Below are 16,580 nucleotides of genomic sequence, written 5' to 3' on the forward strand. Positions count from 1 at the left end.
TCCGTAAGTTCCTAGCAATTGACAACTCAGTGCGGTTGTTCATGCCTATACCTCAGGTTTTACCAGCTTGAGCTGAGAAAAAATAAAAAGAATTATAATAAATTGCTGCAAACACACATTGAGTCCGTTAGAATTTTATCGAACAAGAAACAGTTTATGTTTTGGGTCCTAGAACATTTATCAGAATTCAGAAAGAGAAATGCACGTTTTAGGTACAGCACATACAAAATGCTGTAGGAACTCAGCAGGTCAGGCAGCATCTATTAAAATGAATAAACAGTTCACCTTTCTGGTCGAGACCCTTCTTCATGACTAGAAAGGAAGGGGGAAGATGCCAGAATAAAAATTGAGGGTGGAAAGGAGAACTGTAGCTAGAGGTAATAGGTGAAGCCAGGTGGGTGGGAAAGGTAAAGGGGAGAAATCAGATAGGAAAAGAGAGTGGACCAGGGGAGAAAGGGAAGAAGGAGGGGCACCAAGGGGATGTGATAGGCAGGTGAGAAGAGAAAAGAGGCTAGAGCAGGGAATAGAAGAAGGGAAAAAAAAATACAGGAAGGAGAAATTGATGTTCTTGCCGTCAGGTTGGAGGCTACCCAGAAGAAATATGAGGTATTGCTCCTCCATTCTGAGAATGGCTTCATTGTGGCACGAGAGAAGGCCATGGACCAACATATCAGAATGGGAATGCAAATAGGTATTAAAATGGTTGGCCACTGGGAAATTTTGCTTTTGGTAGGTGGAATGAAGACGCTTGACAAGGCAGTCCCCCAGTTTATGACAGGGTCTCACCAATGTACAGGAGGCCTCATTGGGAGCACTGGATACTATAGACAACCCCAACAGATTCACAGGTGAAGTTTTGCCTCACCTGAAAGGATTGGTTAGGGCTCTGAATGAAGGTGAGAGAGGATGTGAATGGGCAGGTGCAGCACATTGGCTGCTTGCAGAGATAAGTGCCAAGAGTGAAATTAATGGGGAGGGATGAATGGATATGGGAATCATGGAAGGTTCAATCCCTGTGGAAAGCAGAGAGTGGGGGAGAGGCAAGATGTATTTGGTGGTGGAATCCCTTTGGAGATGATGGAAAGTGTGGAAAATGATGCATTGGATGTGGAGGCTCTTGGGGTGGTAGGTTAGGACAAGGGAAACTCTATCCCTGTTAAGGTGGTGGGGCATGGGGTGAGCATGGATCTCCGAGAAATGGAGGAGACATGGATGAGGTCAGCATCAGTGGTGAGGTTTAGTAGCAGCAAATCAATTCAACTTTCCATTCCCATTTCGGTCAATAGCTTCTTCAATTGCCATGATGAGGACAAACTCATCTGTTTTCTCTCCTCCTCCTCTTTCTTCCTTGGTCTGCTGTCCTCTCCAATTAGATGTCTTCTTATTCACTCCTTTATCTCTTCCACTCATCCCCTCCCAGCTTCTTACTACATTCTTCGCTCTTCAACCCACCATCTTCCCTATCACTGGCAAGCCTGTACTCCTTCCCCTACCCCTTCCCTCGCCCTTCTTACTCTGCCTTCTGTCCTTTCCTATCCGGTCCTGAAGAAGGGTCTCAACCTCAAACACAGACTGTTATTCCCCTCCATTGATGCTGCCTGACTTGCTGAATTCCTCCAGCATTTTGTGCATGTTGCTTATAGTTAGCAGATAAGGTTAGGAAAGGAGATAAGTTGAACTAAGGAATATCTGTAATTTGGTGAGATCGGATGATTTGATGCAGTTGTTATAAGAAAAAAACTTCTTTGCCTGTGCAATGATTTGCTAATGGTAAGGTTCTGGGACATGCCCAACAGGCCAGATGACATAGAAATAAGATAAAAAGAAAAAAAAAATGATCAAAATGATGAAATGCACAATGGAATGCTCAATTTTGGTTCAAACCGAATGAAAATGTGGCTCTCTAAAGTTGGGGAATTTTAATATTGACTCCTGCAGGTGTTCAGATGGAAAATGAAATACATTTCTCCCTAGCTTGCCCTGGGCCATGTGTAACAGCACAGGAGGACACAGAGAGAAATAACAGAGTGGGAGTGGAATGATGAATTACTGTAGCAGGCAACTGGAAGCTGAAGGTCACCCGTGAACACAGAGTGCAGATACTCTCTAAAGAGAGCACTCGATCTGCATTTAGTTTCTCAACATAAAGGCCACATTGCTAACATCAGATTCAGTACACCAGATTACAATAACTGCAAGGCAATCACTTTATTTGTCTGTCTTTCTAAACATTGACTGCATCGGGATACTTAGAGATCAAAAGCACAGATTAGTTTTATTTGTCACATGTACATCAAAACGTACAATGAAATGTGTCATTTGTGTCAAACCAAATCAGCAAAAATTGAGCTGAGGGGAGCCTGTAGCTGTCACCATTCTTCCAGTGGCAAAAAAGCATGCCCAAAACTTACTAACCCTGCCCAGGAGCCCTGATAAAGGGTCTTAACCTGAAAAGTTGACTGTTTACTCTTTTCCATAGATGCTGCCTGACCTTCTGAGCTCCCCCAGCATTTTTTTGTGTGTTGCTTTGGATTTCCAGCACCTGCAGACTTTCTCGTCTTTCTTCTAACCATATCCATACTTTACTTTCCTGTCACCAAACAATTGCTATTAGAGTGCACAATCAGTGATATTTGATTCTGCGCTTCGCGCTCCCTGAAGTACAAATCAAAGTAAATATAATAAAAATTTAAATTATAAATCATAATTAGAAAATAGAAAAGAGAAAGTAAGGTAGTGCAAGTCAGGTCCGGATATTTGGAAGGTATGGCCCAGATCCGGGTCAGGATCCGTTCAGCAGTCTTATCACAGTTGGAAAGAAGCTGTTCCCAAATCTAGCCGTACAAATCTTCAAGCTTCTGAACCTTCTCCCAGAGGGAAGAGGGACAAAAAGTGTGTTGGCTGGGTGGGTCGTGTCCTTGATTATCCTAGCAGCACTGCTCCAACAGCGTGCGGTGTAAAGTGAATCTAAGGATGTTTTGGATACATTTGTTTTCGAATGAGAGCGGAAACCAGAGCATGCAGAACAAACCCAAGTGGTCACAGGGAGAACATACAAACTCCTTACAGACAGCAGTGGGAATCAGATCCTGATTAAAGTGATAATGTTAACCATTACAATACTGTGCCCCCCTTCCCAATCTTGGTCATCTTCCTATTGTGTTTCCATTATATCAATTATATCATTTTCATCTTCTGTTTGTGCCATGTACCACAGCAAATAATGCAACTTCTGTAAGCATTGCAGTTCAGCATTTTAACATTTTTCTGTGCAATGGCCCATCTTGCAGCTTGACCATGTTTTTGCTATCTTTCTGATTTCTCTTCCTGCTTTGTTTCTCCCCACTTTCCCTGCTAAGCTCTCAATAACATTAGCAAATCCTTCTGAAAGGACATTGGCTCCAGCTCTGCGGACTTGCAACCCATTCAATTAAACAGATCCTGACTGCTTCTGAAATGGTTCCAATACCTTAGCAATTTAAAGTTCTCACTTTTGCACCATCCAACTGGTCTACCTGCCAGACACTTGTGCACAAGCTTCTTGGAACTCAGTGATGCTTGCTTCTGTATTATAGGAGCCGACGTGATAAATAAAATCTTTTAAACTCTCCTATTTGAGTGTGTTTCCAATCCCTATAAAGAATGAAGACTGTCTCCAGCTTTCAGAACTTTGATACCTCTAGGCAGACATAGTTCAGCTCCTGCTAAGGTCAAACCCACAGCAGCTCTCTTGGTGATAGCTAAGAGCCAAATTGATTTTTGGTGGAATCACAAGGATAAGCTGTGAAAGGTGGAAATTTAAAGCACAGATTTGATGTTCTGATGTGGCCAATCCACATAGAAGAGCAAAGTTTTGTGAAGAATGCCGCACCAGTCAGGAAATGAATGACGAAGACACCAGTGTGGCAAATGGTTCCATTGTCATGTTTCACTTTTATAAGTAGGTCAGAACAAATCTCACCAAGCCATATCAAATTGAGCCAAAATGATGAGATACTCTAACATTACTTCAGAGAACCATGAATGCCTCGCATGGTTGTTAAATATTATGGTGATCATAAGGAAACATAAATGCCCAACACGTGGTGAAGAAGGGCTGCTACAAGAAAAGTTTTCATTTTAATGGTTATTTTCCTGCACTTACTTACTCATTGACTGGAACATCTCTGTATTTGTTGATTCAAATTGAATTAATTCATAATACAGCTCCATTGATCTGCTGTCATCCCCGTTCATCAAAAACCAGATCATCACTTCATCTTTGAAATATATCCGTGCAACATATCCTAAGTTTCATCTCTCTCAGATTCGGACTTTTTCCATTGAATTTGCATTCCAAACTTGAATAAATCCTTCCTGACTTACAGTGGTAAGAAATGACCACAGAGCTGAACTCATAATTTACATAACCACAGTATAATGTTAGATCTATAACATTACACCTTGCCTCATAGACTTAGAAGTCAACATTGGCCTCCTTACTTATTTTGGAAATAATACTGAACAAAGCTATTTCACCTGTCGTATGTATACACTCTCAGAGAAGCAATTTGTTTAGTCTCATACCCTATTCCCTTCCTCTGCTTTATTGTAATGAGTACACCTAGAGCCCCAAACCTCAGCACTCCTCGATTTCACCAATATAACAATTCTTTTTATTCCATCTTTATTAAGTTCACTGGATGGGCATCTTTTCACTCCCTACTTGTACATAGTTTTCACCTTTAGATTGTTCTTTCTTTCCTCTCTTTCCTGTAAGTGTATACCTCAGATAAATAATATGTGGAGATCTGTGGCAAATATGACTATATGATATATCTGTACAATATCTGAAATACATCTTATGGAAATGTTTGCTTGATGATGAACATCAATAAAAAATAAATTACAAAAAAAGTCTATGTTTGATTATTTGATTGGTCTATGGAAATGTCTTTGTGTGCAACAAACAATATGCTGGTGGGAGTCAGCTGTTAGCCCAGCATCTGAGTTCTGCTGAGCATTGTGGGTATGCTATGTTGGCGCTGAAGTGTGTGGCAATACTTGAGGGCTACCTCCAGCACACCCTTGGGTGTGTTCGTTGCTAATGCAAATGACACATTTCACTGTCTATTTTGATGATAACTAAATTTGAAATCTCCCAGTGGCCACCCATTTTAATTCCACTTCCGATTTTCATTGTGTCTGTGGTCTCCTCTACTGTCATGGTGGGGCCCCACTCAGGCTGGAAGAGCAACACCTTATATTCCATCTGGGTAGCCTCCAACCAGAAGGCATGAACATCGATTTCTTGAACTTCCGGTTATGTCCCACCCCCCACTTATCTGCTTATCTGCCCATGACCTCCCTCTGGTGCTCCTCCCCCTTTTCTTTCTTCCATGACTTTCTGTCCTGTCCTGTCAGGGTTCCCTTTCTCCAGCCCTTTATCTCTTTCACCAGTCAACTTCCCAGCTCTTTGCTTCACTCGTCCCCTCCCCTCCTGGTTTCACCCACCACCGTGTTTCTTTCCCTACCCCCCCCCCCCACTTTCTTACTCTAGCTCCTCATCTTTTTTTTCCAGTCCTGATGAAGGGTATTGCCCCAAAATATCGACAGTTTACTCTTTACCATAGATGCTGCCTGGCCTGCTGAGTTCCTCCAGCATTCTGTGTGTGTTGTTTGAATTTCCAGCATCTGCAGATTTCCTCGTGTTAGCATTTTGTGTGTGTTGCTTGAAACTTGGATGCGTGTGCAGATCCTGACAGGGAATTTTGATCCAAAATGCTGATAATTCCTTCTCCCCCTACAGATGCTGCTGCAGTCCCTCCAGCAGACTGTTGCTCTGGAATCCAGCATCTGCAATCTCCTGTGCCTCTATAGAATTCCTGTCGTGATAAAGTGGGGCTGGAATGATTGATTTCCAATAACTAGAGCCATTTTATCTGTTATCACCTTGGTGTAATCAGGACAAGAGACAAACAGGAAAAAAAAGGCAGAAAAAAATAAGGTGTAATAAACAAGAATCCCAACTAGCTGGATCTGTGGGCCTCTGGAATGCCCACCAACCTGTTTTTCCTCTTTCACGTAGTGACTCCTTATCCTAGGCAATGAAACGTAACTTGCTTTGGTACACTCACCCACGCAGAGTGGTGGATTGCCGTTATTGCTCCACTTTCCGTTTTCCTGGCAGACGGCAGTTGACAGTTCTCCAGACTGCAGTCGGTATCCTTCATTGCACTGATAGATGGCCCGCGTTCCGAGGGTGTACTCTCTCCCAAAGACCGTTCCATTTGCCGGAGCTTTTGGGACGCCACAAGAAATGGCTGAAAATGAACATCTGTCAGCTTTATCTGAGAGACAGTGTGCACCAGTATGACCAACTTCGCTAATATTTACACTGCTGCTGTGGTATAAATAGACACACAATTACTGTATAACATTGTGTGGGAGTACAGCACGTCGTTGATCTAGTGGGTCACCTCGGTTTAAAGGAAGAGACATATATTTACTATTTTAGACAAGTTGATGACTCAATTTGATATAGTTAGAGGAGGTGTAGGATTAAGGTAGGTCACTTTGGTGGGGTTGGGGCGAGCTCTGTGCAACAAATTTTGGAATTTGAACAAGACTGGCTGTGATCAACATCTGGCATGAAAATCACTAAACTCTGCTTACAGAAAGCATTGCAGATAAGAACAACAGGGGAAAAATATTACTTCAATCAGTTGATCATAACGTACCACAAATCTGTAACATCGTTTCTTAAAGAATGAGTAATATAAGAAATGTTAAAAAAACATAGAAAATTGAGCTATCATTGGTTAACAAAATGCTGACAATAATTTGAAATGAAGTTTATGATTTCCACCTAATATAAGTGGATTCCAACAGAATACAGACTAGACACACACAATGCTGGAGGAACTCAGCAGACCAGGCAGCATCTTCTGAAAAGAGTAAACAGTCAATGTTTCAGGCCGAGACCCTTCATCAGGTCCGGAGGAAGGTTTATGGCCTGCAACATTGACTGTTTACTCTTTTCCATAAATGCTGCTTGGCCTGCAGAGTTCCTTTGGCATTTTGTGTGTTTGCTTTGGATTTCCAGCATCTGCAGATTTTCTCCTGTTTAGAATACAATCTACTACCGTTGGCTATAACTTCTTTATGTTCATTTATTTGTCAGTGTTTTCTGTGAACCCATATCCCTTCATCGGAAGCATTTCTTGTTCATAAAACTGGTCCCACACCAGATTCAGTTGGGAAATAATTAAGTCAGTCCAATGTCCTGAATGATATAAATCAGGTATTGCTTGAAGTTTTTAAAAGGCTTTCAGGAAACCTTGTAGTTTCCATCTTTACCATAGAGGCAAAATTTTCTTCACCTTAATTTTTCATAGTGTGCCTCTTTGGTTTCCAGGACCTTTTTGATCTCACAAAGTCATAAAGTTTTCAAAATCTTGTACAGCAGGTTAGGGAGAAACTGCCTTATTGAAATATAATTTTATGCAAGTTCACCCATAATATTTTAAATAACACCAACAAGTAATATTAATTTTTGTAGCATTTATTAACAACTGGGCATGGTATATGTTCCATTGATTTAATTATGGGTAGTGTTTGGATGAACATAGAAAATATTTGATGGACCAATACAGGGGAAATTGTTTATTTCTGACTCACGGAACATGAGCTTATGGACAGTTCTCAGGAGCTTTCAGCCTGTATGCCTCTTAATTGTACTGATAAATGGGAGAGTTTAAGAATAGAAGAGTTTGCGACAGAGCTTGTGCAGAAACTGGGACTCATTTCAGCTTTCAACATACTTCGGACTTATTTCACTGATTATACCCCTATTGGAAATTCCTGCCCACTGTGGAGCAATTTTCATTGAATATTGCCAGCAAATAATAAAGCATCTATTGAAAGCAGAACAACATTTTGCTAAGAATTGAAGACTTGGCAAATGCCAAGTTCAGATCAGGTTAGATTTTTTTCTTTTATTATTACAATTGTTAAATCAATTCTACAAGAGAGCATTGATATCATGACGCATGACAGATAACATTTTTCTTACCTTGACAAAGAGGGGGAATAGTATTCCAATTGTAAAATCCTTGGGGGAACTTTGTGCATGTCGCAGTACCTTGTCCAATCAGTCGATAGCCTGGATCACAGGTGAATTGCACTGTGCTGCCAGGTAGCCCTCCTGTTGGTGTGTGAACTCTGCCGTGTCTTGGGGGACTTGGTGGGCTGCAGTACGGAGCTAATGGCAAAACAAAATTACAAACGTACTGAAGTAAGTAACACAGAGAGAGTGCTGGAAGAACTCAACAATTCAGGTTGCATCTGTGGAATACAATAATCTGTCCACATTTCAGGCCAAGACCCTTCATCAGAGCTGGATAGGAAGGGGGCAGAAACCAGAATAAGAAGGTAAGGAGAGATGAGATAGATATTCATTGTCCAGGGTCAGGGAGCTTGCTTGCCAAACTCAGCTTTCTAACACAGCAGCTGACACTTTTAGAGATCAAAGAGTTGTTTTTCAATAAGTTAAATTCCCTATCAATATTCTTTACTCAGCTTCCTATCATAAACAAGAGCCAGTCATCCATTCTTAATGTAAATGGAAAGCAATAATTAGTTTGAAGTTGAAAGGATGGCTTTGCAAACAAAGATTATTGACATGCTGGTCCACAGCATAGGACTGGCTGCTCAAGAGATGCAGTGTAAGACAATGAGGTTATGTTAATTGTCCTGCTGAAGGGTTTCAGCCCAAAACGTTGACTGTACTCTTTCAATAGATGCTGAATTCCTCCAGCATTTTGTGAGTGTTACTCAGTTTTCCAGAATCTGCATATTTTCTCTCATTTGTTATGTTAATTGTGCCTGCAACAAACCAGACAACATTGGCTGACTTATTTAGTTCAAGTAAACTTGCAGGCCAGATTGATACATGTCCCTTAGCATGTCAAGTAGCTGATCTATCAATAGTTAGAAGATTTGTGTACTCATATAGTCAGCATTCATAGCATTCATTTTGGGTGTTTGCAAACTGTCTCCAGATGCTTTTAGAGCACCTGTGTGAAAAGGTACCTGACAAAATATCACCTGCGTGTGAAGTTAGCAAGTAGCAATAAACAGTATAAATGTAAGACAGGGGTCAGTTTAGTTAGGAATGGTCAAGAAACCGCAAGAAGAATAACAGAAAGGTGCAGTGGCTAGAATATATTCTTCTGCCTTTGATTTCGCAATAAACAACTCTTTTATTTGTCATGTGTTGGTTATGTCTTTTTAGTAGGAATTGCATCAGTGTTCTGGAAACCCTTTGTGTTTTAGAAATAGCTTGTAATTTGGAAAACTTTTGTAAGATAGAAAACCTCCGTGAAATTTAAACGTGTTTTAAGAATTGTATCTAAATTTGAACATGTATTAGTTTAAATGTGCTTAAACTACTTAGTTTACTGGAAGTATCTCCTCATTGGTAGGGAGCAGGTCTGTCGCTCAAATAGTGGCCATTGGCAGCTAAGCTTGGCATGGAGGATATACAGGGTCGTGATTTCACCTTTGAAGAGTAGGTGGCTACAGTATGACCTTCCTTTAGTGAGGGTACCTATTGCTATCTATATCGGATGGGTCTTACAATCTTCATTCGAGTCAGAACTTCGCAGTCAACAAATCCAGTGCCATCACAGAGGGGGAGAAGGACAATCTGGTAGCAGTAGGTGAAGCCAGGTGAGGGGGAAGATGGGGTGGGTTGGAGAGTGCAGATGAAATAAGAAAGTGGAAGGAAAGTAAGTGGGAGGAATAAGTGGAAGAGGTAAAGAGCTAAAAAAGAAGGAATCTAATAGGATAGGACATTGGACTGTGGAAGTAAAGGAAGGAGGAAGGGGACCAAAGGGAGGTGATAGGCAGGTGAAGAGGAGAAGTGGTAATTGTGTAATCAGAATAAGAAATGGAAAATTTACTGAAGTAAGTTTTTGTCATTATTTAACTCTGGAGATAACAGGGTGAGAAAATGAGTCTGCTGTATGCACTTTACATTAATTCATTGGTAGTATTTGATCTCTTATCTTTTCCCTAAATCAGAGAGTCTCTGGCAGAGCAAAATTATGTGTTTATATGCATGCTTCATCGTGCAACAGCATTGATACGCCACTCACCATGGCAACATTGCCCTATTTCAAGTAAAACTGTTGTACCTGACAACTTGTTCATCATTTTCTATCACTTTGAATGATCAATAAATAAGTCACTTTTCTGCAGTGTATGTTTTCTTTGCAATAATCAGCATCACTGATTAAATACAATAATGCAATTAAATCACACTGAGAATACTGAGGTAATTACATTCACTCTGTACAGTCAAAGGTAAATCAAGCAGAAACTGTGTGTGTTCCAGCAAAAGGAATTGCATTTGGAAGAAAAATTGATTCTTATCCAATTAAAATTCAATTACTAGAGCAGCATTATACACATTAACAATACAACATATCATTCCTTGTCAAAAAAATAAGCTTATCGTCAGGAGTCATTTTGAAACTGTGGAATAAGTTTTGATTAACATCTTTCTTTTCTCCTGCTGTTCTAGTGATAATTTTCATTTTGGCCATCATTAATGTAGCTTTGAAAGATATCTAAAATTCTTAATTTACAATGAATTACCTTTGAATGGGTTAGTTGCTATTATGTAGGCAGCAATATTGCCACCAGCCATGATCTCACAAACAATCAGATGAATGACCTGTTAATCTATTTTTAATAGACGTTAGAAGATGCTTCTGGAGTTGCTCTTAATTCAGACAGACACGAACACATAATACGTACACATGCACACTACTGAAGCTGATCTGAGACTGGGTATCTTCAAATCCAAAGAAACATGTAGAAGACATCTCTGGCAAACAAAATCATGGTTGTACAAATGCCCGATCATGGCAATAAAATACTTACGTCATTCTCCATGGCAATGTCACCCTCACCCTTCCAACACAGTTCAGGTGAAAATGCTATGTCTGCCAACCTGCTCATCAATTATCACTTTCGGAAATCAATAGATCAGTCATTGTTTCTGCACTAAATATAAAAGCAAGGATGTAATGTCGAGAATTTATTTAGCACTGGTGAGGCCACACTTGGAGCATTGTAAGCAGTTTTGTTTCACTTTTCTTAGAAAGGATGTGCTGAAACTGGAAAGGGTTCAAAAGAGGCTCACAAAAATTACTCTAGGATTGAATGGCTTGTCATATGAGGACCATTTGATGCCTCTGGGCCTGTAATCATTAGAATTTAGAAGAATGAAGTGTGACCTCATTGAAACCTATCGAAAGGTGAAAGGCCTTGATAGAGTGGATGTGGAGAGGATGTTTCCTATGATAGGAGAGTCTGAGACAGAGGGCACAGCCTCAGAATAGACGGGCGTCCTTTCAGAACAGAGATAAGGAGGAATTTCTATAGCCAGAGAGTGGTGAATCTGTGAAATTTTTTGCCACAGATAGCTTTAGAGACCAAGTCTTTATGTATTTTTAAGCCATAAAAAGGTTGTTAGATTCTTGATTAGTCAGGGTGTGAAGGGTATAGATGGAGAAAGCAGGAGATTGAGTCTGAGAGGAAAATTGAATCGGCCATGATGAAATGGTGGAGAAAACTCGATGGGCCAAATGGTCTAATTCTGCTCCTATATGTAATGGTCTTATAGTCTAACTGTTATTTTCTTTTGCAATAGTCAGCACGAATAAACTACAAGAATGAAAGAGACTATTTCTTACGTATACATGTTTTTAAGTCAGGTGGGGATAATATTAAGTTGATACATAATTTCATTTGGCATTCTTAAATAGGCTTTAGATTTTTTTCCTCCTCAATGCAACAGAGGTGATTTTCAAACACCCCAGTGGAAATGCAGTTCCTCAATACTAATGAATGCAAGTGATCAGCATCTTCACACCAGTCTCATATGCCAATATAGCAGAGCTTGCGAGTGATTTTGACATAAGTTAAATTCCCTTGTCATCAGAAAGCAAAAGATGCCACAGAAAACTGCAAATTCAACATCTACAGTATATTGAATTCTGAGTTTGAGCAAAGCTCCAACCACACATTATCCACTTATATAAAACAAGTTTATATCAGTGCACCTGACAACAATTTTTCATGGACATTTGCAGTAACAGTTTTTCCCTGTCAAGCATGATAACTTTGCGTAGTTTCTTAGCCCACCATGTTGCTGTTTATTGCTCAATTCTTCAGCCATGATACAATTTCCTGGTATTATTGCTGCAGAACTAGCTGCATTGAAGGCATGAAGACTACATGGCTACTCTCTCAGTACTATATAAGAAAACAGTTTGAGACAACATGTGATACTCAAGTGGAAATGCAATGATGGAGTTTGCCTACACTTCTGACAAATCTTAAGGTTTCATTGCACTTTATAAATATTCTGTATTTCTAAATATTCTAAATATTCACCTGGAACTTTCACTTTTGCAGCTTTCACCTGGGGTTTGATGAGTGATATTTTGCAAGAAATAAAATCAAGCTAGCCTCCTCAAAGTTCAAGTAAATGTAATATCAAAGTACCGGTACATATACGTTACAACACACTACCTTGAGATTCACTTTCTTGGGGTTTGGGTTTTGGGTGTTTGATCCTCCACAATATTCCGCCAGGGAATTTAAACAGGAGATGGCAGTGTTTTCTTTACGAGGTCGAGTTGTGAGCTCAACATCAACCCGGCACGGATGGAGAGCGCGCTCAGGAGCGGTTTGTCACTGGATCGAACTCAGGAACCTCCGTTCTCGAGCCCGGCTCTGATCTCACTGTGCCACCAGCTGACCTTGCAGGCATTTAAAGGAAAATAAAGAAATGCAATATAATTTGGGAAAAAAAAACACTATAAATAATAAAGACTGACAAACAGCCAATGTGCAAAAGAAAATTTTACAAATAATAAAAATGTAAATATATAATACTGAGAATATAGGTTGTAGAGTCATTGAAAGTGAGTCTTTAGCCTGTGGAGTTGGTTCAGCATTAAGGCAAGTGAAGTTATTTATACTGGTTCAGGAGCCTGGTGATAACGGTTCTTGAACTTGGTTGTGTGGGACCTAAGCCTCCTGTAGGTCCTGCCTGACTGTAGCATTGAGGAGAAACCTATACCTTTACCAGTACTATCAGCACTGTTAAATTACTGATCAAAGCTGGCAAGCTTAATCCAAAATCATATCACATCTAATTAAGCCCTTGTAGGAACATGATGGAAGCTCGCTTTAAGAACAAAGCAAGATCTTCAGATCACAAGCTTGGATTTCAATGCACCTTCTTAAAATTAGAATTAAACATAAAGTGATGGTGGAACAACATTTCTGGAGAATCCAAAGAGTTTGAACGGGTGGGCAACATTTCTGTTGATATTTAATGGCAAAGAGATGAAGGCCTTAATAATACTCAACAAGGAATCAATTACACATTTGACACCTTGGGGGACAGCAACGAAAACTAATTTTGCAGAAGACCCACCAGTAATCTGGAATAAGGCTAAAGAAGAAATGTTGAAGATATAGTTCCTTGGCACTGCCATCACATTAGTTAGAGTTGGCAAGAGATTTCCTTGCAACAGATGGCAATAATATGCATTTGCTTCCCTGCAGAATAACAGAAGGCAGATCCTTTCAAGTACTGCCATGTTGCCATACTCAAACTCTGCAGTCAATTCTATTTAGTAGAATAATGTGTGGTTCAATCAATTTACTTATAGAGCCAACTGGTCTTCCTGGCATGTCTTTTTCATCTTCTGCCATCAGATCCTATCAAAAGGATGATTGAAAAACTTTACCCTCATACTGAAATATAATTATTTCAGGAAGGCATTGCAGTCAATCCCTTGCTGGTTATTAATATCCAATTGGAATGAATGAAATTGACACCATCACCAGCCAGAACTGTTGCCCAAGGACCTAAAATGAGGCAGCGGTGCAAGTTTTGTAATTAAGTTTAAATTACACACACTCCCTTGGATGATTTTTGCAACCCCAATGGAATACTAAGGTTTCTGTAAGTGATTCTTAATTACTGTTTCTTCTAATCTAGATCTTTCTTCTTATCTAATCTAAGATGAATGTTCTGTTTCTCCTTCCACAGATACTTGCAAACCTGTTTAGCGTTTCCTGCATTACCTGAATTTGTTCGTCCAAACCCGAGATTGGCTTATTTCATGAGATTTGCTTTTATATTGCCCTCCAAGCCAATTTCAAATGGCTCAGAGACTATTTTTTTTAAATTGACTCCTTCTTCTCTTGATTCAGTAATTTTATTTCAGTGCCCTGACTCGGTGACCCAGATCTTGGTATGTGTCCTCAATGATATCAGACGTGCTGGACGCAGAATACAGTGCAGTATGAGTTCAAACTTTGCTAGCAGTCTTCCTAGATCAATCAACAAAAATATATTTGATCCTACATAAGTCTCAACAACTACTTGTATTCATGTAACACTTTTGATGCAGTAAGACATTCTACTGTGATTCACTAGAATGTTAGTAAACAAAACTACGGATAGAATCATACAGAGATATTTTCTATAGTGGGGGAGTCTAAGACTAGAGGACACAGCCTCAGAACATAGGGACATCCATTTAGAACAGAGATGAGGAGGGAGTAATTTCTTTAGCCAGAGAGTGGTGACTCTGTGGAATTCATGCCACAGATGGCTGCGGAGGCCAAGTCAATGGATATACCTAAAGAGGAGGTTGATAGATCCTTGACATGTAAGGGCACCAAAGGTCTCACAGCGAGAAGGTGGAAGAATGGTGTTGAGAAGGAAGGAAAAAACAGCCAGGATTGAATGGCCTAGTTCTGCTCCTGTGTCTAATGGTCTTTCTGAAAAGATAAAACAAAAGTGTGCTTGGGCATAGAGGCAAGTTTTAAAGAGCGACTTAAAGGAAGAAAAAGGAGAATAGTGGCCATTACAGAATTGTGCCATGGAAATTTGAGGTCCAAAGCTAAACTGCTAGTAATGGAATGATTATTTCAGGAATTAGACAAACACCGATAAACAGAGGACTCTACACCTGCTGGGATATATATAGATAAAGAAAGAACTGCCATGGGAAGGTTTGAAAACAAGAGTGAGACATTGATAATTGTGATAAGGCTTACATGGGAATTAGAGTACTTCAGTGGGTACTGGGGTGAATGATGGAAAGGAGAAGCATTTTGCAACACCAGAGGAGACTACTCCGATCTCCTGGTTCATGCAAGTCCTCAGCAAGTATAAATGCAGCTAATCTCACCCTGTACCTTGTTTCATTTAAATATTGATCATTCCAGATGTTTTATTCATCATAACAAAATTCAGTTGACATCGTTGATTAGTTAGTCAATCACCTTAAATCCTTTGTCATCGAGGACTTCCATTGATTCTGTCTGGATCCTTCTTCATTTCAATCATCCCTTTCATTTTGAACATTTCCTTTTAACTAACATTGTTCCAAGGAGAACAACATCAACATCAGCTCTCATCCATGGACAATCTTTCCCTGCATCTTTTGCAAGGCCTTCATGTATCTCCAGTGACCAGAATTGATTGCAATGTTCAAGTTGTGACCAAACCAACAGGTTGTGAAGGTTTATCCTGAATACTTTTGTGCTTTGTGCCTCGGTTTAACAGCTCTTGCATGCTGCGAAATTATTTTTTTTTAGGTAACTCTCCTGCCACTTTCAATGATTAATGACTAAATAGAAAATCACAAATTGGTAGCAAATTAGTGAATGACACGTGACATAAATTAGAAGTCTAATAGGGTTCGGGATTCAGATATAGTCAAAACTGGAAGAAACAAAGTCTTAGATGAGGTTCATGCATGGATAGAATTGATTATGTTATGGCTGTGTCTACTCAGACCTTGAAAGTCACCTCAAAGTCAAAAATTACACTAACTGTCTCATATAGCTATCAGGGAGTGGGATAAGATGATGGTTACAGAAGGAAGATTTTAATAGGGATTGAAAGTAATGTCTGAGGAAGTTTCTGCTTATTCAGTACTGGATGCAGGATGAGTTAACTGGCAACTTAGATACCAGATGTGTCAATTGATGTGATGATGAGGTGGACTTAGATGTTAAAAGAACACAGCCAAGACCTGACATTGAATATTCAATTATATTCCCGAGAGACAAAGTGTAGGAACATAAACGCGAGAAGACAAGTGCAATATACCGGGAGGCTATCAGAGGTAAGAGTGTAAGAGCATTGACAGAAGACAGTGCAGATCATTCTTTGGCCATAACTAACTGGATGAGAAAGAAACATAGTCCTTTTAAACTGGACAACAGAGGAGAAGCACCAGAGCATGAATGTGTAGCCAAGCTTATCGAGGGCTGTAGTCAGGAGAAGATACGTCAGGCTCTTCTGTTGTTTTGATTGGATGTGTGGTCACCAATGACTTTGTGAAGTTGTACAATGGCAGGAATGTTCAACTGATTTTATGTTTGAAGCCCATTGAGGTGGATGCTTATGGATTTCAGTGGCAACAGCATCTTTAATGCCTTTTAGGGAAGAAGCTGAGAATGACCAGTATTTGCAACAATGCATTGTTCAGTGA

At 39.9% G+C, this 16,580-nt stretch overlaps 1 protein-coding gene across 1 annotated transcript in view; it reads right to left on the minus strand.

The window, feature by feature from the left end:
- Positions 1-16,580, minus strand: part of csmd2 (CUB and Sushi multiple domains 2) — an 896,539-nt gene that overhangs the window by 123,636 nt on the left and 756,323 nt on the right. The window contains exons 45-46 of the mRNA XM_073034487.1: positions 8,054-8,242; positions 6,117-6,302 (exon numbers count right to left, since the gene is read on the minus strand). Of these exons, the coding sequence (XP_072890588.1) occupies positions 6,117-6,302; positions 8,054-8,242 (375 nt within the window). The remainder of the gene's footprint in view (positions 1-6,116; positions 6,303-8,053; positions 8,243-16,580) is intronic.

Source organism: Hemitrygon akajei, chromosome 32 (assembly GCF_048418815.1).
Source record: "Hemitrygon akajei chromosome 32, sHemAka1.3, whole genome shotgun sequence".
Classification (NCBI taxonomy): Eukaryota; Metazoa; Chordata; class Chondrichthyes; order Myliobatiformes; family Dasyatidae; genus Hemitrygon; species Hemitrygon akajei.